This window comes from Lutjanus erythropterus, chromosome 12 (assembly GCF_056507025.1).
Source record: "Lutjanus erythropterus isolate fLutEry1 chromosome 12, fLutEry1.hap2, whole genome shotgun sequence".
Lineage (NCBI taxonomy): Eukaryota > Metazoa > Chordata > Actinopteri > Lutjaniformes > Lutjanidae > Lutjanus > Lutjanus erythropterus.
Genome location: NC_139328.1, coordinates 6,460,646 through 6,482,066, shown reverse-complemented (window position 1 = coordinate 6,482,066; position 21,421 = coordinate 6,460,646). Strand labels below are relative to the sequence as shown.

Below are 21,421 nucleotides of genomic sequence, written 5' to 3'. Positions count from 1 at the left end.
AATGCACATGAAGCAGCAGGAGGCTGAACAGCAGGACGAGCGGGAAGCAGTGGAGAATGAGCAAGTGAGTTGGACAGCTTATATAGACTGCCCAGTTGGTAATGGCACTGCACAAAGTGAGCTGACAGATGAGCTGATTCAGAGCGCAGCGTGCCTCGAGTTGTCTGGCTGAAGCTCCACGGGCTTCACTTCGCTCGCTTAAATTCTCAAGCAGAGGCCCTCAGAGTCGTTGTGCGTGAAGGCTTTTTTAGATAAACTCAGCTTTGGTAACATTTTATTTGAAGGGTTATACATAAAGCTGTCATTAGACTGTCATAACCAACATAATGCTTTTATTTTAGAGCATTTTATTGGATTTATTTTTTATCTACTGATAAAAATCACTAATTATCATTACTGTCATGTCAATGGTTTGTCTGTTGTGTCTGTGTCTGTTTTCTTGTCCAACAAGTCTGTTCACAAAAACAATGTCAGGTCCAACCATTCAGAAAAAGACAAACGACATTATTGAGTACTATTTATTTTATTGATTGATTCATTTTTACTATCAATGGCGCAGTCCCAAAGAAATTGGGAGGGATAAATACACACATCATATCTGATATCCATTCTGGAGTCTAAACATCAGTAGCTAACAAGTTTTCAGCCCTCAAACATACTCAGGTGTTCATCTTTTTCCATGCACAGCATTCGTTAAGAGAACCAGCGTGGGATTAACCCTTTTAATTACTGTTCTCTGTTCTTTTCTTCGCTGTGTCTCTTCCCACTGGTCTCTTCAGTGCAGTTATCAATCCAGCTCAGCCATCAGATCAGCTACATCTATAGTAGCAGTATGTGTGCGTCCAACACATCTAAACTTGTAAATCAAAAGAGCACCCACCCTGAGACAGATATACAGTATTGCATTTTGTGATGTTACATGATACACATGCTGACCTGCCCCTTATTGCGTTGTATATGAAGTGGCTTTGGCAGAGTAAGGCTAAAATCTTGATGAAATTTTTGGCCAGATATGATGGTTGGCAAAAAATAGAAAAAATACATGAAAAGAATGGTAGATGGGCCTATGTAGAGATGTATGAATGGACCGAAGGGAGGTTGGTTGGTATGTCAGAGACATAGGATTGTGCCTGGTGTGTCTCTGTGAGCCAGTGTCAGACAGGGGCACCGTCTTGTCCAATAAGAGACAGCTTAGGTCTTCTTGAAGACCTGCTTGCAAACGACTCCTGCAGCTCTCAGCTCCTGCAGAGGACAAAAGAATTGAAAGCTTTTAGATTTTCCTAAACAGACTCAGACTCAGACACAGTTTTGACTATTGGTGATGACAAACAGGAGGTCATAAGCGATCATTAGCCCTGCTTTCTTCCCTAAACTGTACAATCACTTAAATACTGTATAGACTTTATTGATCTCACACCGGGGACATTCACTCGTTACCAGTGGTGGACAGTAATGAAGTACATTTACTTGAGTACTGTACTTAAGTACATTTTTTGAGTATCTGCACTTTACTTTTTTCCTTATATTTGGCTTCAACCTAATTTTATGCAGTAATTTTAATGCATTTATGTTAAATGTGCTAAATATAAATACACATAAAATAAACAGACTAAAATATAAAAATTAAAATATGAAATATGAAATAAAAACAATATATACAAAGTATTAACTGCATATACACCTTTCACATATAGATAATTGTACAGGATAATCGAACACTTACTACACTGGTTTGCAGCATTAAAATCTAAATAATATTGGCTTATAAAATGGATAATTGCACATATATAGAGAGATTTGTTTGTAGAGGATGCAAGCAGCAAATTCACAGGATGGTTTCAGTGTGAATACATATTATTGCATGGGATGATTGCACAGTTTAAACATAAGTATTAATATACAGTAAATTGCATGGGATTATTACACGGTAGAGATGTGAATGATTTACTGTATGTCAATATTCAATAAACCATATAAAGATATATTGGAGTCAGGTTAACATATATAAAAGTTGATATAGTAAAGGGTATTCTGAAGTTTTCTAAGTTTTCCAGTATACATTCACCTTGCAAAGTATTTTCTGCCACCAGAGGCCACTGTAGGTCTACATTTAAACCCTCCAGCTCTTGGGAGCTTCCAACTAATAACTAATTTCATGGCCGCTGATTGAAAACATCTGCTGGCATCACTTAAACCAAATAATTTGGCAGATTATTTTTGCTTAGCTTTGATAGCAGTAATCACAGAGAGGGAAATCTGATAATGCTGAGCTAATGAAAATGGTAATGTGCGAGTCATTACTTTAAAGTCTTTTCAGATGCTAATGCTTTCATTACAGGCCACACTGGGCCTCACTATGAGTTTCGCAGAGGAGATGTGTTTTAAATAAAAAGAAGTTAATGGAGTCCCTCTAACAGACATCGGATTGAAAGAGTCAAGATAATAACATGGTAGACGCTGATGTTCATATGTGCTGGACAGTGCTGCAAGAAGTATATTCAGATCCTTTAATTAAGTAAAAGTACAAATATCACACTGTGAAAATACTTTACTACAAGTAAAAGACCTAAGTATGGAGGTATTATCAGCTAAATGTACTTTAACTATGAATAGTGGGCAGTAAAATGGTCCCTGTCTGTGTTTTACTTTATATGATGTTCTTGGATTAATATTACAGCTTTATTAATGTCTATGTTGCACTTTAGGTTTGAGCTCATTTTAACTACTTTATATACTGTTAGTTTAATCTACAACAATGCATCATGGTCTGTGGCTCTCCTGTGAGAACCACATATCTCTTAAATAAGAAAACTTTTCATGGTGTCAGAAAAACAGCCCTGTTTTCAGCTTTGTGACAAAGCATTTTCCAGCTAATCCAAGAGGGTTTTAAAACAGTTTATGTATCATAAGACGTAGGAGAATTTTCTCAGCCCATAAAGGAGCACTTAATCCTTCAGTTTATCACAAACATTGAACGTCAACACATTTGGAGATACATGGTTCTCACTGGGAGGGAGGTGCATGGAAAACGGCCGTAACTAAAGCTGACAGACAAGTCTAGTGGAGTACATGGTACAAAATTTTAAAGTTCCAGTGAGAAATATGTTAGAAAGTTAGAAAGAAGCAGGAGGAGGTTTTTCTTTAGCTATTTATATGTTTGACCAATTTTGTGGTTATTGCAGTGGAAATGCAATCAGTTTTGTCCACAGGGGCCTCTAAAAGCAAGACAATGCAGAGGTTCCTTGTAATAGCTTTAAAACAGTAACTTTAACAGTATTTCCTCATGCAGAAACATTTTCATTTATTGTCCACACACTTTCATGAACAGTTTTCCCAGCGTGCATCAAGGTTATTATAGTTAACTAAGAATTAAAATAAATGCCAAAACTAAGTGTGGAAAAAAAAATGAGTTAATTGATATTAAAATAAGAATTTAAGGAAAAAACAAGAACTGAAGCAATATTGTTTAATTATGAACATTACTAAAATAAATAAAAAAAATCGTCAGGAAATGTTGTCAGTTTAAGGTTTTGCCGATTTTGTCAAATTAACAGCACAACAGGCATGAGGAGGTATTTGTGTGTTAGTGAGACTGGGATGTCGACATGACTGAGTCAGCTGTGTTTATATCATGATGCATACTGTGAACTTCTTAAATCTTGCCTCTGACAAATACCTCCCATATTATATTAACAGAAAAAAAATCACTTCCTCTAGGAAGCTGTACAACAGTTACCACATATTCAACCAATCCCTGAGAATTTTGCACAATATTTCAATTTTGTCTAATCACTGCAACTTTTCTGCAAATGCTTCCCTGAGTCCCACCAATACAGGGTTTGTCACTGCTAATGACATTTATCAATGCTCTGTGCACTTTTATATATTATGATTTAAAAAAATATTTTGCTTAACTTTTTTTTGTGCAATTTTACACTTACTCCTGCAATTAAATTGCAAAAAATGCCTACAAACACTGTAAGAGGCATCACAATTTTTCAGAAAAGCTGCCGTGATATCAGGTGTTTTAGGCTGCAACGACTCTCAAAAAAAGCCCATGAAATCCTGGAGGGACTGTCTAATACTGAAACTAATAAAAACTAAATTAAAACCAAACACTTTTTAACAATAAAAATAAACTTTAACAAGCAAACCCACTAAAAACAAAATAAAAATTAAAAAAAACTAATGAAAAACTATAATAACTTTGGTGTGCGTGCAGCTCACACAGCACACATGTGGTGTTACTGGTGCTGGAGCCACTGAGCCACACATAGAAATATATGCACCGCACATACAGCGCTGAGAGGCATTTTGGTTTTTGGATTAAAGTGTCCAAATTGCATGCATTAATATTCATTGCGGGAGCCGATGTTTTCTCACCAGATGAAGCTCATCTCCGTCCACCCAGTGGGTCCAGCCTCTTCCTTCAATCTCGCCCTTCTGCACACACACCAGCTTGTCCCCCTCCCAGGTGATAGTGGTCTGCATGAGTTCACAGGTCAGGGAGAAAATGTGGTTATAATGCATGTTCAAATTTAACAACGTGAAAGCATATTTTCCCACATAAACAAATAGATGTAAATATATATATGCTGAGTGGGAGGCTCAGTCTTCCTCCACCACCTCTTAAAAATAATTACTCCGATAAAATCTGCACATACTGATGCACGTGGCCCTTTTCTCTCAGCCACCCTCCAAACAGCTTATAGCTTATCTATAATCAGCATACAAAAAGGCTTTTTCAAGGGGGGGGGGCCACAGATAATCTTTGATCCTATTTAGTATTCAGGGACACAATCTGATTAAATGAACGCAAGTCTTGACTCTTGCCTCTCCCGGTTCTCTCTCTGTCGTATCTGATATCAGTCTTCATTACATCAATTCATTGGCAAGAGTGCGAAAAGTCTGAGGGAAGTTTTGTTAAGTAGGTGGAAAAGTTTTGCATAAAACGGCCAAATTTCACCACACCATATGCTCATTATAATTTGGAGTGGTGCCGCTGAGAAAAGTCGGTTTATACACCTACAGGCCCTGCACCAATGGGAGTTAATGCCGTCACTTGCGGCAATGTAATTTAACTGTGGAGTTTAAGTTAATGGTTTGACAGGTTTCTCAAAAGTTTAAAAAAGTAATGCATCATGTATACAGTCATCCCTCTTTTTATATGTGCACTATGTGGACCACAGTTTTTTTTTTTTACACTTTGCACATTTTGTACTTGTATTTCACGCTATTGATGCATACTGTCTCTTGCACTATTTGCACTGTTTTCACTTTTCTTCTGCATAAACTTTAGCTTACTCTTTACTGGTGCTGGACTCATTCTTTCTGCAGGACAGGGGCGAAAAAATATATAAAATGGCACCAGTGCACCAAAGTTTGTGATGCATTTATTGTTCAACATCTCCAATCCCTGGTTTAGACTAGAATCATTTTATTATGTGACTTCAGATACAACAACTTCTACACCTCTGTAATAAAAATACACCAGGAGCTTTTAACTATACATAGAGGCCAACTCATTTTATAGCATGTAGCATGTGATTCAGTATGGCACTGCATTGGGTTTTCTCCACTGGACGGCACCCTTGAGGACAATATGTAACATTTTGTCCTCTGAAAATACACCTTTATTGTGTTTTCTGAGCTGGTAGGGCACCTTAGAGGGCAATCACCTTCTCTGCAGCCCCTCGCGTCCACCAGTGTACTTTACCGTGCATATTGATGAACCCTGTTCTCACAGCAACATTAGTATTGCTAGAAGCTTTATTCTTTTTTCTTGTATTGCCTAGTTTTTCCCCTTATTTACTATCCCTGTCCCCCTATCCCATGCATATCTCTGCTGCTGTGAGACTGAAATTTCCCCACGGAGATGAAGAGCGTTTTGGTTCAAATTCTCACCATGCATTTCCTGTCATCCACTCCAGACAGGTCCTCCTCGAACTCTTTGCCCACGTAGAAGTCCATGTTGTAGTTTTTGAAGGTGCTGAGGGTTTTGATGATTATGTGGTCCCCCTCGTGGGTGATGTCCTTGTCGGGCTTCAACAAGGTGGCGATTTTCCTGATGGCAACGTTCACATCTGCGACAGGTCCCAGAGGAAAGTGGCGAAGAAAAAGGAGAGAAGGAGAGCATTTTAGTGCATTTATACACTTTCAGACACATCTGCATAGACAGATTTTTTTTTAAAGTTAGAAGGAACATTGTTTATGTGATATCTTTTAATCCAACTTGTTTCTTTTGAGTTAAATGAACAGATATTCTTTGCTTTGGTGAGTTTCATGTAGGAACTGCTTTTCTCTTTTGGTAGAAACAAAATAGTTCCTACATGAAACTGCTCCCAACAAAGTCTGTGGATTATACGTAACTAGGTCATGATTTCTGGAAGGAGATGCTGCTGTTGAGTTTTTCAATTGTATTTTTATTTTGGTGCTTTAAGGACCACAAGCTGGGTCTAATCTAGTTCCATTGTATTCAAGAGAAGGCAGACATCTCTATGTCCGATATCTGCAAAACTCAGCGCCAAAGCAATCTAGAAGGATAAATAGCACTTCAGGTCGGGCGATAAATACATATTTTTGATTTTGGGGTGAAATAAACTTACAGATATTCCTGACAAAAGCTTTAGTTAATACACAAAAGTACTTGGAAGATATTAAATATCATAACAAATCTGCATTTCTCTCACTATTGTACTGATACAAAGTAAGATAAGAAACAAAACTGTATGGCTGCAATCTCACTCTATTACATCTTAAGTATTAGGATTTTCCTGAATACCAGAGGATTATTTACAGGTTTATAATCTCAAATTTGACACTCAGAGCTTGATATTTGTCATCTAATGATATCTTTGCTCCCATGCCTTCACCAGGTGTATTTCAACTCACCGAGGGCCTTCAGGTACTCCTCGAAGTTATCATTGGAAATCATTTTCCAATATCCATTCAAGTCAGCAGGCATGTTGGGTCTGTCTCTCTGATGGTTTCCTTTACTCCTAGTGAATGAGGGGTGTCCGCTGTGGACGGCTACCGGTGACCGAGTGCAGAACCTTCTGTCAAAAAGCCTCAATTTGAACTAAACTCGCTTTAATCCGATTATCTGCAGGGGGTTTCATTTTTTTTTTATGGAAAATGTATGCACCTCCCACTCCCCTCCCTCCTGTCAACACAAACACGTAACTCCTCAATCCTCCCTGCATGTTGTATGCTGGGAACATGCGGCATGCATACATAATGCAGGATACACTTGTGTGCTTTATGCTGGAGAATGCTTACTCCGCCTGTGCGGGATTAGTATGAAAACACTTGCTTTATTAAGTGACACAGGAGCACTTATGTGGAGCTCCACGTGTGTCAGATTTGGCCTGGTTCTGTTGTGTAAGATGAAGCAGTTTTAATCATGTTTAAATCAGGGTTGTAGTCATGCTGCAGGGCCACCAACAATCAGACTAATGGAGTTAAATGACACAAACATCTATTAAAACACTGATCAGCCTGTGAATGGAGCGGGGAGTGTGGATAATATTCTCAGCACAAAAGCAGAATCACCTGAGCCTAAGATGATCCAACTGGAACAATTAAACGTAGTACAATAGGACTGTCACATCTTTTGTCTCGCTTAAATAACTCAATTAATTTGATAATCTCTCTTTTGGGCCAGCTGCAGCTAACCCGCTGTCTAAATCCTTTACTGACTGGAACACAGACAAAGACACACACACACACACACACACACACACACACACACAGCATCTTTCAAAGGATGCCAGTTAGTATCACTCACAGTGACGCTTTCAGCCATTGGCCTCAGTGAGAAAACACCTCCGGTAGCTGAGCAACTGTCAGGATTACTTTAAATCCTTCGGTGGAAAAAACATACAGGCCTCGCAGACAGTGTGTGGATGATAATGAGGAGACTGAATAGATCCACAACGAATTGCCGTCAGGGGGTTAATGCACAGTAGAGACGACGACGATGTGAGAAGAAATTAAAAAAGACACTTCATATTTTTACAATTAAAAACTTAAGAAAGGGGTGCATGCTGGTGGACTATAGATGTTTAGATGCACGCCATCTAATAGTGTTTATATAGTTCTCATTGCAACATTTCTACATTTTTCTTCCTTCTTGTATATTTTAAGTTTTTTATCTGTATATTAGGCCTGCATACTGCAAAATTCTTCTGTTTATGTACAAAATATCTGTTTCCAATGTCAATAAAACCCCTTTGAATTTGAATAAAGGCTTGAATATTTCTCCACCAGGATCAGGAGGCTTTTAAACAGAATTTACAGGAAATGTAACCGAGAATGCCTCTTCTTAAAAAGTTTGTGAACTCAACATTTTGCACCTTGAACTGTTTTACAACCACAGTCCTCTATGAAGCGATTTTGTTTGGGCGTCTTTGATACTCATCTGCCTTCCCAATAAAATGTCATGATTCAGTTTTTCAAACCTTCACTCAGAAAAACATTTTTCTTCTTGTTCTTACAGGTCAATGTTTGAGCTTTACTGTGCAGAATGATGTTTGTGCATCATCGTGTCTAAGAGGCTGTTTTCACATTCACCTGCTGAAAGTGAAAAGTTTCTTTGTGCTCGTTGAAAATCTGATTTTAAGGGGCGGGCCTACGAGCATGATTTGTGACATCACAACTAGTTTAGAAGTCAGTCCTGGTCCGATTTGCAACTTATACAAGCGTGATGAAGCCGCCAGCACACAAACCAGAGAACAGACCTTTCAATAAAGACTTTTCATGACGTGAACAAAATATGTATATTCATAGATTTTTAATGACGCAGAAGGAATAGATGCTTTTAAAGGATTGCAACAATGGAATAAAGTCCAGAACTTGAGCATTTTCTCCCTGACAGACTGATATGTTGTATTTCTATAAACAGGGGTGGAAGTAACTTATTACAAACAAATTACCATAATTAAGTAGTTTTTTTGGGTACTTGTACTTTTATGCGTCAGTACTTTTACTGAAGTATAAATTAAACTATGTAATCTACTTAGTTACTTTTAAAATAATAGTTGAGTACTGAACACAGTTTGAATTAATATCCAAACTTTTCATTTGCATTTTAGTAGCCAATCAGGTGATCTGATCACAAATGAGTCAGGACATACAGACGGAAAACAAGACAAAACGCTCCAACAGCACGTTTAGTGCAGGGCCGATATTTATTAATCATCATTAAGAATTTAACCAAATCAGAATGTATTGATCAATATTTAATCAATAGCCATGGCAGTAATTGCACCTCAGCAGACAGTGTTTTGTCTGACAGAACCGTTTGTTGAATCAGGAAATTAGAAAAAAATGACAAAAAAAAAAAAAAGAAACAAAGAAATGAATGAGCACCAATACTTTTACTCATAACTGAGAAATATTTTAGCAGTGTAACAGTACTTGTACTTCAGTACAGATTTTTAGTACTCTTTACACCACTGTGTATTAATACATATATTAGAATGTTGTCAATAAACCAAAACCCTGTCAATGTTGTGTGCTGTAAAAACTCTTTTTGGAGTCTCTGTGAGTGAGATTTGGGCTGCTGGGGAAACTTAGACTCATTATTTCTAAAATCTCAGTTACAGATTTTATACATTTAGGCAGCAACTTGGAAAAAACACTACGCAGGCAAAAATACTTCAAATATACAGGTTTTTATTTCAATTTATCCAACTCTGCAATGATGTGAAATGTGTAAAACTACAAATGATGAAAACTTTTTGCGAAGACTGTGGCACAAAGATGAGGCTCAGTATTTGCGGCATTTCATGTGTATGATTCAAAAGACATCACAGCGCCGTGTCGATGCCTCCGACTGAAAACTAGTGATGCCTGGAAAACACATTTAGGCTGAGTGGTGTTTCGTCGCAGACGTTTGCAGGTTGTGTAAACCTCTATCGCTCTGCTGTCCAGCGGAAGTTAACAAAGGTTCCAGTCCCTGAAGAGAAACACTGATGTGTGAGTGAATTCACACCTGAAAGGCTCCCACTTTCAGCTCAATGCTGCTGCAGCCTTCTATCCATCAGTCATCGAGACTCTTCACTGGCTGTTGTGCCTGTTTGGTGAGCGGCCTGAGCACCGTGTCCTTATTTCTCCTCTCGCTGTCCTCCGTGTAGAGGTTGTGCTGGTGAATATATTCTATCACAGAGTCTGGGATCAGGTATTTCACGCTCAGCCCTCGTCTCAGGGCCCGCCGGACCTCAGTGGCACTCGTCTCGTTCCTCACCCACTCCCTCACCAGGAAAATGTTTTGACGGTGGCGCGAGAGCATGTCCGACTCGTGCACGGCTCGCTCGGGCTGAAGCCCCCCTCGACTGATGCAGACGAGGCCAAAGTGCCCGGCCACCTCCTCCACGTGGTCGTCCAGCCACAGGCCAGGGATCTTGAACGTGTCGAGGAAATCGGCTCCACAGAGGAGCTTCAGCTGGGGACGGGGGCCTGAGGGGAGAGAAAGATAGTGAGGAGGAAGACTGCTTACTTCTTTACTAACCAGACTATCTTTGATTATTTATCATCGTTTATATCCAGTGAGGGGCCAGAGCTACTGCTCGATATGATTCATTTTAGCTGGGTTGCAATGATTCTTTTTTTAAACCTGATCAAACCATGGCTTAACTTAACATTATGTGACACCAAACTCAGCTTAAAATTAAGAAAGAGAGGTTTAAAGTTTTTACCCTAAACTACCATAGATTAAATTTAATTCTGCTACACCAAAACTTTAAACTTTTTAAAGTGTGGTCCAGTATTAAATTCAAAGTGACACTTGAGGAGGTTTAACTTTTTGACACTTAGATTTTATTAAATCATTTTGGGTAAGAAATAACAAAGAGCAAACAAAACAAGTATGCAGCACAAGAACAAAAGTTGCCAGGCACAACAACAGCCATAAATTTCAATCTAACGAGCAGATATTGTAGAATATGTACAGGAGGGTATTTATACAGTCACTTCATAGTTTTTCTCAGTCTCAGAAGGAAAGTCAGTCTTTCCATTTCATTAAACTCCTTAATAATTTACATGCAGTCATCTACTGTAGGTGGGTTGGTTTGTAACCATTTACGAGTGATTGCTTTTTTTGCTGCTACAGTTAATATTTTCAGGAGGTATTTGTCATTTCCTGTTATTCCTTCTAGTTGATCGCCCAAATAAAGTAACATGCATGTTATCAGGATCTGCTGACCAAGAATATGCTGCATGATTCCCCAAATGTTTTCCCAAAATATCTGTATCTTGGGGCAGCTCCAGAAAACGTAGTGATGAGTTGTCTCTTCTTTTCTTTCACTCCAACTGATCCGTTGAAACAGTCTGCCAGTTGCCGTCTCTTTTTTCTTAAGTTTTTCGCATGATACACTCCCATGAGTAGGCTTTTGAAGTTTGCAGCAGCCAAAACTTAACAGTCACGATTCTTTACTTTAAACATAGTTCTGATTATCACTAATCTTAGATAAAATTCAAGTTTGTTGATAAAATATTCATGATTAATAGTTCTAGTTTCTGGGACTCATTAATTGAAAAAAAAGGCACCATAAAAAGAGTGTGTATCAACTCAAACATCTGAATCCTTTGTTTTTAATCTTTAAAAGGTATTCACTCATCGGTCACCAGAACATTTTTGACTTTCATCTTTCTGGCATCAGTTGTTTCCTTATAATGATTTTTCCAAGAAACGCTCATTTGGTGATCGGCGTCTTCACTGAATCATTGATATTTTCAGCTGTCATGCCGTGTTTTAATTGAGGAATCTTGATGGCAAAGACCGACATAATCCTCGAGTGGGGCTGGTTTTGAATAAGTGGCAACAGTCCAGTGGCAGTTTGCCAACTGGCTACTCCACAATCAAGCTAAAAAAAAAAAAACTGGCAATCACAGAGTGCTCATACCGCCGAGACGCAAAATTCAAAAAGTGGAGGCACTGGCGATGAGAATATCCAGGAAAAAGTAAGTGACCATGATTTTGATTGTGGAGCAGGCAAATGAAAAATCAGAACATGACTAAAGGAGCTGAATTACTGGTTCTACAAATTACACAGTTTAGATATTCATTGTGCTGGAGGCTAAAACAAATCAAAACAAAACAACGCCAAAAACCCAAACGCAACTGCGTGTTAAGACGGCTCTGCATAAAATCAAAAGGAGACAAACAAAGAGCGGACAAACAGCTCAAAAATGTCCATCTTTGCAAACAAAATACATCGTTTATCCACTTCATCACTGACAGATTTAACTTCCTATTCATAATTCTGTCTTCCATGAACGCTGAACGAATCTTTATGCAGTGTTGTGTGAACAAGGCTGTAGTCCCCAGATATCCCTCATGAAAGTAAATTATTAATCATAGATGATCCAGGAAAAAAAAAAATCCTGAATCCTGATTGGCCGGCTTCCAGTTACACAGCATAGCTATGTATTTGTGAGTTTGTCAGTCCTTTTACATTTAGACACACATGCACACAAAGGCTCAAATGTATTAAAACTATCCCTAATACCCTTTAACCACTGCTAGTAGTCCACAGAGCACCACTGCACTTCTACACTGCACGTGTTAAGCACAGGCACATTATGTGGGATTGACGCAAATCCTTAACCCCAACTCTGTTAGAGGGCTTGTTAAAGAATGTGATCAAGTAATTTGCTGAAAAAAATGTTTTATCAAGTATTGTGGGTTTGGCACATTGGAAGAACACAGTTATGTTTGGCTCAGATCTCAAAAGGAGTATGTGAGGGTGAACTTAGGCACAGCAACGCTAACATTAGCATGCTAACATGCTCACAGCAAGAAAATTAAAAGTCCAGCGTGAAAGATTTACTGGAATCTATTGTATATTGTATAATATTCATTGTGCATTGAAGTGGTACATCATTTTTTTGTATTTTCACGTCTTGCATCTTATTTTGGAGTATTAAGTATTATATATAAAAATATTTGAATAATAAGTGTATAATAGTATATTTTCATTAGTGTATAACCACCTGAAAATAAGAGTCATCAAGTTCTTACTTGAGATGGGGGAGGTGTTTCCATTGGAGTCGTTGTGCATTCCTGTGATCTGCTCATGCTTCTTCAGAATACGTCCATAATGATACCTGTGCAACACCCACAGGTGTGTGAGAGAGAGAAAGAGAGAGAGACGGAGAATTCATTCACTTCATAAATATTTGTTTCCGATAGCTAGTTGTTGGGACACATGATTTGTGCATTATGCATTAATCATTAGTTGTTTACCTCGCTCTGTTCATGCATGTATGTAGGCAACATGCAGACTAATCAGTGAACAGAATTAGAAACAGAAATATCCCCAGCTGAGTCACAGAGGAACAGAAGAAGAAAGATGAATGAAAAACTTCACTGTTTCCCAGCAAAGCTTCTTAAAGGTGTCCTGGTACATTTGTGTGAGTGTGTGTTGGGGCGTGAGATGACGTGCGACATGGCCTGCTCAGGACAACAGGCCACTTCATGCCTAGATCATAACCCGTGTTGCGCAAACACACCGGCCGAACTGTGTGTGTGTGTGTGTGTGTGTGTGTGTGTGTGTGTGTGTTTGTGTGTGTGTGTGTGGGGGGGGGGGGGCAACTCATGAAGGGATTTGTCAGAAATGCAGAGCAGGGAAGAAGGAAAGCGAATAAAATGGAAGAAGTTCAATGGAACAAGTGTACATGACCTTTTTAAAATACATGACATACAGTGGGTGTGAGTGGAAATACAATGTGAGGTGCAGCTTTTCCATTAAATGATTAATTCCCTCGGGCCAAACTGTGGAAATAAGTTTCTTATTTCTGCACTAAACTTCTCCGACATGCAGTGGGCCATTACTCAGACATCCCTCATTCACATCACCTCCGCCTGCCTTTCTTCACCCACATTCATGTCCCAGACAGCCTTCTGCAACTGCACAGTCCCCACTCACCCAGCGAATTTCACAGCCTGTGCCCCCGATTTCACCCCATAAAAAAAAAACACAGACCTGACATGGGTCCAGTCTTGTCTGGCAGCCCCCAATTGACCAAAACCCCTAATTTAGGCTCAGGGAACCTGGCAACACTCTGTTACATAAGCGGTTGGAGCTGGCATGCAGCAGGGCGGGCAGAGGAGAGAGAGAGTACCTCCCTGTGAACTCAGCTGGTGCCGTGGTAAAATACATCCCATCAAGGATGAAGAAGGACGAAACAGGAGACAGTAAAAGCTAATAGCTATTTTTTTGGGGGGTTTGTTTGTTTTGGTTGTGTTTTGCTTTTTTTGTTTGTCTGCTTATACACTGTCTTGGTTTTGGAGTGGTGATGCCTGCCTGTAAATGCACGAATTGAATTTAGAACAAAAAGACAGAAAAATAACATAGCATGATATAAAAAGGAGAAAAAATTATGATACCATTATGAATCCACGTTAATGTATTTAGGGTCATGTTTCCTCACTACACGAGCTTTCACAGGAACACAGTTGTCTCCCACATCACTTTTTTTGCAGTTTAAAAAAGAAACAATACATTTTGTGTCACTGCATCCAAGGGAACATTGGCGAGCGAACAGAAGCAAAACACATTTGTCTCAACCTCCTGATGTGCTGTAATTGGCGAGGTGATATTCTAACGGAACTGGTCATTGAAATTCTGCATTTTGATGTGATGTTTTTTATTTATTCTTGAGCACATTTAGATGTAAAAAGCTTTAAAAAAAAATCTACTCATTTGGCAGTGACACTACCTCTGCAGCCCACTAGATGGTGCTCTGTGGCCCACTGGTTGAGAATGGCTATTTAAGAAATTATTGAATTTCAGCTGCTTTTGAAGATGCAAGGGGAATCCTTATGTGTTGCTTTGGTGAAATAAAACTGAAGGAATAGGACACCTGCTTATATGAAGGACTCAGCACTTCATCCCTCATCGTCTTTCTCTCCCCCTCTCTCTTCACCCACTTATTCTCAATCATCTATCCACTGGTGTTCACTCTTTAGGTCAACCGACCAGATTTAGCCACGGTCTCCATCATCGTGTCAAAACTTTAAATCTGTTTTCCACTCTGCCGCTTTCAGCTGTCATTTCTGCACAGAATCGTTGCGACCCTCCACCCCATTCTCCTCCACTTCTTCTAATCCAGAGCCCAGGATGAGCTTCATCAGAAGCCCAGTCCTCCTCTCATCCAGATCATCAGCCGTCTCCTCACCACCACCACCCCCTTTATACATGATGATGTCACGACGGAGTCTTACCGCCAAAAACTTTTCACTTATCTCTCTCTCTGTTGTGCACATGTCAAATAAATATATTTTGTAAACTCAGAACGAGTTTCTCCTGATTTAATTAACATTTGATTATATCCAGAGTAACAATTATACTGATAGTATGATATGAGATTATCATGATGCAGCATAACTGTTTTCCTGGCTTTAAAGGCTGCATTGCAGTTAAAGTGATGGTATTAAATTGCATTAAATTAACATTTTGGTCACTGGTCAAAAATATTATTGATAGTTGTCCAGTTGTCATGTTAGAGAAAATGAGTATATTGAGATATATATCGCAGACTAGCCTAACCATATCATGGTATTATTTAGAAGACATATCACCCAGCCCTACTCATAAGAGGTCATTCAAGACTTCAATTCAATTGAGTCTTTATTGTCCTGCCTGAAATTTGGCCTGCAGCAAAACAAAACCAGGCAGCGTTCTTGGCTTTTTTTGGTACCAGCACTGTGTGCAGGATGTTAATTATTTTAGAAAAGAAAAAATAATTGCTAGTGTTTTTGTGCACCAAGGCCTTATTTTTTGCCATGGTACTGAAACGGGTACTGATTATACTAGTACTTTTTATGCTTTTATGCATCGAAGTTTAAAATTCTGCACAAAACATGTACTCTCACAATGTGTGGTCACACAAAGCAATAACATTTCCCCTGTACTCTGCACAAATAACATTTTTGTGAAATAAATCTCCTCTCTAATAAACCACTGGAGCGTCCTTAATTACACAATGGATGGACAGGGAATTACTTACTGAATTATAAATATGTTGTGTAAGAGTGGATGTAATCATTGATGTCCTATAACAACAGGTGACGGGACGCACAGAGGAACCAAAGGCTGGTTTCAGTTTCTCCTGCTTGGACTATGACAATCTTCTTTTTCAAATGAAGACATTTACACTGTGCTGGTGCTGTAAACCTGTTTTATACCTCATGGTGACCGCAGTCTCTGTCCAGTCTGGCTGCTGGCTCTCCCATTCGTCAACCGTGACCCAGTTGGAGCTCCGGAGCGCCAGCTTTGCCATAGCAATGCGGTGCTTAGCCAGTACCAGGCCTTGCTTTCCATAGCCGTCACTCACTGGAGACACGATGCCACCCAGCACCTGGTACTGGCCTGCAGGGAGGGGGGAGAAGATTAATGCAGTTTTTTCTGGGTCATGACAGCCGACATTGGAATATAAATCAGTGGTAATCTCTAAGAGATACTGACGTTAGCATTATTGATGCTTTGTCAGATCCCACATTTGAGGACAAATGTTAGAAATAATCTTTTAAAATGAAGGCACTTAATCATAACAAGTCACCAGTCAAACTAAATTATTATTTATACCTCATAAAGAATAATCAGTTTGAAAGGTTGGAAACTGTTTTAAAGAATGAGTTTAACTACAATTCTTGTTTTGATAAGGGATTATATAAGTAAACTGAGCTGGTCTCTAAAAACCTGGTTGAAAACAGATGTATTTGTCCAAACATTCAGCCTCCAATTAGTCACCTGATGTCTTATAGGTAAGGGGTCAAAGTGTAAGAGCATTATTTATGTTCCGGCCCACTTACATGCAGCACCGAGCAAGATTCAGGTATAATGATGTCGTTATGACCATGTGACTGGGCCAGTACTCTCATTTAGAGCAGCTTTGGAGTAAACGGCCCTGGGTTTATATAAGGAGACTTCGTCTGCTGACACGGCTGTTACATGTGGCCGTGTGGTAACACATGTCAAGACACACAACCTCTGGTTTTATTCATACAAGAAGAGAACAATAAGGAGTGCAACTTAGGTCTATGCATCATCTGAAAAACAGGCACGTATTATTTGTTTATTTGTAAACAATCATTAAAATGTATTGCTGCTGCTGATCCTGTTCGCAGCAGTACATTGCTGAGCTTCCTACGTGGGTCATTAATTCCAACTTTTCAATAAAATGCACTACAACACCTGATTTGTCCACCAGGGGTAACCGTCAAGTTCCTACTTCTTCTTGTGTAATGAGAGTTAACTGAATAAATGTGGAAAAACTGACATTGTTGCAATTGCATTTATTTTCCTTTAGACATCTTAGACAGTTGATCATCTGTTTTGTAAATGGATGGTTCATTAACTGTAAATGAATATACTTGTCATGCACGCAGCAGACACACTGACTGTAACGTAACACCCACAAAAGGGCTGATCACAGCCACACACACCCAGACACATGATTGCATGAAGTCGGTGTTAACGATAGATTCCAAGAAAAAGATAAAGAGAAGACAGACAGTCTACAAGATGATCATTTTTGCGTCACAATTTTCATTTTCACTGAATAAAAACTATTAAAATCTCAATCGTGTGACATCTGTTGACATATGCACCAAAAAAACACACTTGGCCACATTGCAGTTTTGATAATATTTCAATTAATTGCACAGCCCTTGCCAAGAGCCTACTTTCACATCAGGAAGACACAAAGCAACATTAGCATTCGTTTGGAATTCGTTTACGGCACCTGACATGCAAGTCCAATACTCATTCTCAATTGAGATCTTGCATCCAACTCCTGAGAGAAATATCTACGTTTTTAGCTTGCTAGATGCTTAACTTTCTTCTTCAGCTGGTCTCTAAACTTTGCATGTCTGCTGTTTGGTGCTGGATAGATAAGAGACAGTAGGTTTATCAGGGCTTGTTTGCTGGAAACAGCTGCTGCTGGAAACAGGGTTGATGACAGCGGTGAAACTAAACTATAAATTTGGAGCTCATAAAAGAGAAACAATGAGACAGAGTTTAAAAAGCCCTGCAGAGCTGCAGAGTTGAGTCATAATTCTCTATAGTTTTATAACTATGAGTAACCTCCCTCTCTGTCTCAATACATCCAGTCATTTGATTCACTGTTTGTAAAAAAAAAATTTAATTGGTGGCCATTATCCAGGAGCTTTTACAGTAGCTGCTTTGACCCTGAAGGTTATCTACAAAGTCAAATAAAACAAACAAACAGTGTCTGTGATGTGTGGTTCTGACCTGTGCTGTGCATGTGGTCTCTGGCCAGCTCAAACAGCCTCATGTGCTGGTTGGTGATGGGATTAAAGGAGCCGCAGGCCAGCAAGTATAGTGGAACACGGCGGGTGGCCATCTTGGTTTACCCCCCTCACACCACTGTCAAAGGAGCTTGGCAAAAAGAAGAAGAAAGAATTATTAACATCGTGGGAGTCGCACGATGGGATGCAAATGTGAGAAGACTGAAGGAAGCAAGTGGAGAGAGTGAGTCCTTTTCTGGAACATCATACAGGATACTGTGCAGAAAGATTAATAATTTAAATATCTCAAAGTCAGTCCACGTCTGAGTACCTGCAGTGTTGTAACATTTTGCAGGGGATCGTCTTAGTTGCATCAATCATAACAACCAATATGTCATTTGTTGGGAGTTATGATCCAAAAGCATCTAAAAAATGTATGAGTACAGTGTTTGTACAGGTATCCTCAGTGACAAGTAAGCCATAGCATCACCATTCTGTATCCATTCATCATGAGGACACCCAAAAAAGTTAGAAACAATGGCAAGAGTAAACGTGGCAACATTTTACCAGAGTCAGACCCCGGAGGAGGGGCACAACTGCTGTGATATTTTGTGTTAATGTGTGTGTGTGTGTGTGTGTGTGTGTGTGTGTGTGTGTGTGTGTGTAGAGAAGAAAAATCAACAACAGCCCCAGCCCACGTATTAGTTCAAAATGTGGTTTCCTTCAACAAGCCTGTAAATTGTGATGTAACATGTAATTATTTAACTAAATGGCTAAAGGTAAAATATGCAGGATTTGTCTGTGGTTGTCATTTTCAGTTAAATTTGCTTTCAATAGATGACACACGTTAACTGGTTACTAACCAGTTAATTATGTAAAATGACGTGAAACACAAGAGTCACTGTACCCTGGTGCTCCCACCTCAATGAGCTTTGGCACGGCAGTTCAAAGCGCTATCCATGTTGGCTTAGCTGAAGCTTATTCACCAACTTCATGCATTATAGCAACACAATAGTAAAACAATAGTCAGGATTGCGCTGCATTCTCCACTCTCCACTCTCCAACAGGCTGATCCTGCAGCTGGAGCAGAGAAGCTGTCAGTGTTTCTCCCAAATGGGAAGATCGAGGCTATTAAATAAACAGATAAATTGTTCCCAGTGTGTTCCTTATTGTTGAATAGCAGCAAAACAATTAAATCTTCATTAAAGACATGAACTCTGGGGTCGCACTTTTTCTCCCTCTTGTTCTCTCCTTCTTTTTCCCTTCAAACCACAACAGTGAATTTGAAGACAATAGTAGTCCATATGTGTAGGTCCTCACTGTACTTTTTAGCCTGGTGTTTGGCTGCACTGTGCAGAAAAAGAAATGACTCTACATTTACAGGATGTAACCTATTTTGTCGCACTCTGAGAACTGATCTGTGTGTGTGTGTGTGTATTTGGAAGAGAGGGGGACAAACAGAGGAGGAGAAGGTAAAAGTGTTTCTCAAAGTTATCAATAACTTACTCCAATCACTGTTTTGTCACTTGATACACCCCCCAATACCTGTGGTATTTTCCAAAAAGTCCTGCACCCCATCCAACAAGCGCATCACTAACAAAACACTATTGAATCGTCCAATTTAAAATATTCAAATATACAAACAGAACAGACATGTACTCCATACAGTGAAATAGAAAAATAAAACATTATTATAAAACATAATGCCTGCAAGTTGGATCTGCTTGTGGTTGTAAAAAAAAAATAAAAATAAATAATAATAATATTATTAAAGCAAATAAATAAAAAACTAACTTTTTTTACTTTTTCAACATCATTATTAGTTTGGCTTTTTGATAACATGGATGGTTCGTTGGAGTTAGCCAAGTTAGAGCAAATCTATTATTTTTGTCATTTGATTTGTTTCTTTATGTTTTCTGTATTTTTAAGGCGGGGGGGGGGGGGGGAGGCAAATATTTTACAGTTACATTTTACAGTGCAACCTCCCATTTGCGTTTTATCCCACTTGTGAACACTTTAATTGCTGTTTTAATATTATTATATTGAAAAAAATATTGCTGTCGTTTATGAATTCATTTGTATTGTTTATTATAGATAATATTTGGGTGGATTTTAAGCAGTCATTGGGTAAATCTGGCAACACTGCTTTATTTAGGGAACTGGTAACTTGTTCAGTTCAGTATTGTATAATTTCAGTGCTCTATGTCAGGTGCATGTTACAGACCAGAATCACATTTAGCTTCAGCTAAGGGTTCATACGATTGACACTACTTGACGTAGAAACAACGCACTGCTGTAGTTTTTCTAAGTTGTTACAGTATTGATTAAGGCAGAAAACGACATAAAAAAAAATCCACAAACGTTTAATCAACGAAGCCTTGACATTGATCAGTCGGCTAACAGTAATTAGCTAGCTTCCGCCAAACTACGTGCAAAGTGACAAACACATATTCGGGTGGATATATAAATGAAACTGAACAGTAGTGCATTCAAACGGCTGTATTTTAACATACACAAGGTTAAAGGATAAAAATAATAAATAATTTCATTACCTTGTTTTCACATTGTTGCTGTTTGGTAACTGTGTCACACTCTTTCCACTCCCCCGTACCGTGGAGCTGCTGCTCGATGGTTCCGCAGAGAAAAAAAATGGTACAACTGCGACCCCTGGTGGAAGAAGGTAAAGGTGAACAAAGAGTCAGAGCTCTCCATGGTACTGAAATCTACTGAGGAGAATTTTGTAATTAAACATAGTAAAGATGAACCATTATTACCACAATGTGTACTTTCTGATGCCAGTATTACACTGAATTTCAGTTTAACACATTCTTGAGCGCCTGTGGCAGAGTACAACATCTTCCCAGAAGAACGCTACTATAATCATCAGCTGACCTTTACAGCTGTGCAGCATCAAACACCTACGTGCTCCTGGTAACCTTTCATTTCCATTGTTGTTAACTGCTTGTCAAATGAAAAAGAGAGGCTTTGTCGAACACTAATTGACTGTCTGTAGTGCATCCTGCAGCTGATTGCAAAATGGCTGTACAGCAAATGGCTTTTCCAATAACAGTGCTTTGTCTCAGGGGGACGAGAATAACTTTAAAAGTGTCATGACATTTCACACTCCATTGGTGTAAACCATGAGAAAATTGCTGAGTCTCTTCCCAG

At 39.0% G+C, this 21,421-nt stretch overlaps 2 protein-coding genes across 2 annotated transcripts; both read right to left on the bottom strand.

Annotated features, from left to right (window-relative positions):
* Positions 1–504: 504 nt before the first annotated feature.
* Positions 505–7,063, bottom strand: rbp1.1 (retinol binding protein 1, cellular, tandem duplicate 1). Its single transcript, XM_084733255.1, has 4 exons — positions 6,892–7,063; positions 5,905–6,083; positions 4,384–4,485; positions 505–1,242 (listed from the first exon to the last, which is right to left on the bottom strand). The coding sequence occupies exons 1-4, from the start codon at positions 6,962–6,964 to the stop codon at positions 1,192–1,194; spliced, it is 405 nt and encodes a 134-aa protein (XP_084589381.1). The 5' UTR covers positions 6,965–7,063; the 3' UTR covers positions 505–1,191.
* A 2,595-nt stretch (positions 7,064–9,658) lies between these two features.
* nmnat3 (nicotinamide nucleotide adenylyltransferase 3) lies at positions 9,659–20,912 on the bottom strand. The gene is made up of 5 exons (XM_084733253.1): positions 20,806–20,912; positions 18,258–18,404; positions 16,190–16,373; positions 13,022–13,107; positions 9,659–10,458 (listed from the first exon to the last, which is right to left on the bottom strand). The coding sequence occupies exons 2-5, from the start codon at positions 18,367–18,369 to the stop codon at positions 10,043–10,045; spliced, it is 798 nt and encodes a 265-aa protein (XP_084589379.1). The 5' UTR covers positions 18,370–18,404; positions 20,806–20,912; the 3' UTR covers positions 9,659–10,042.
* Between the last annotated feature and the right edge of the window lie 509 nt (positions 20,913–21,421).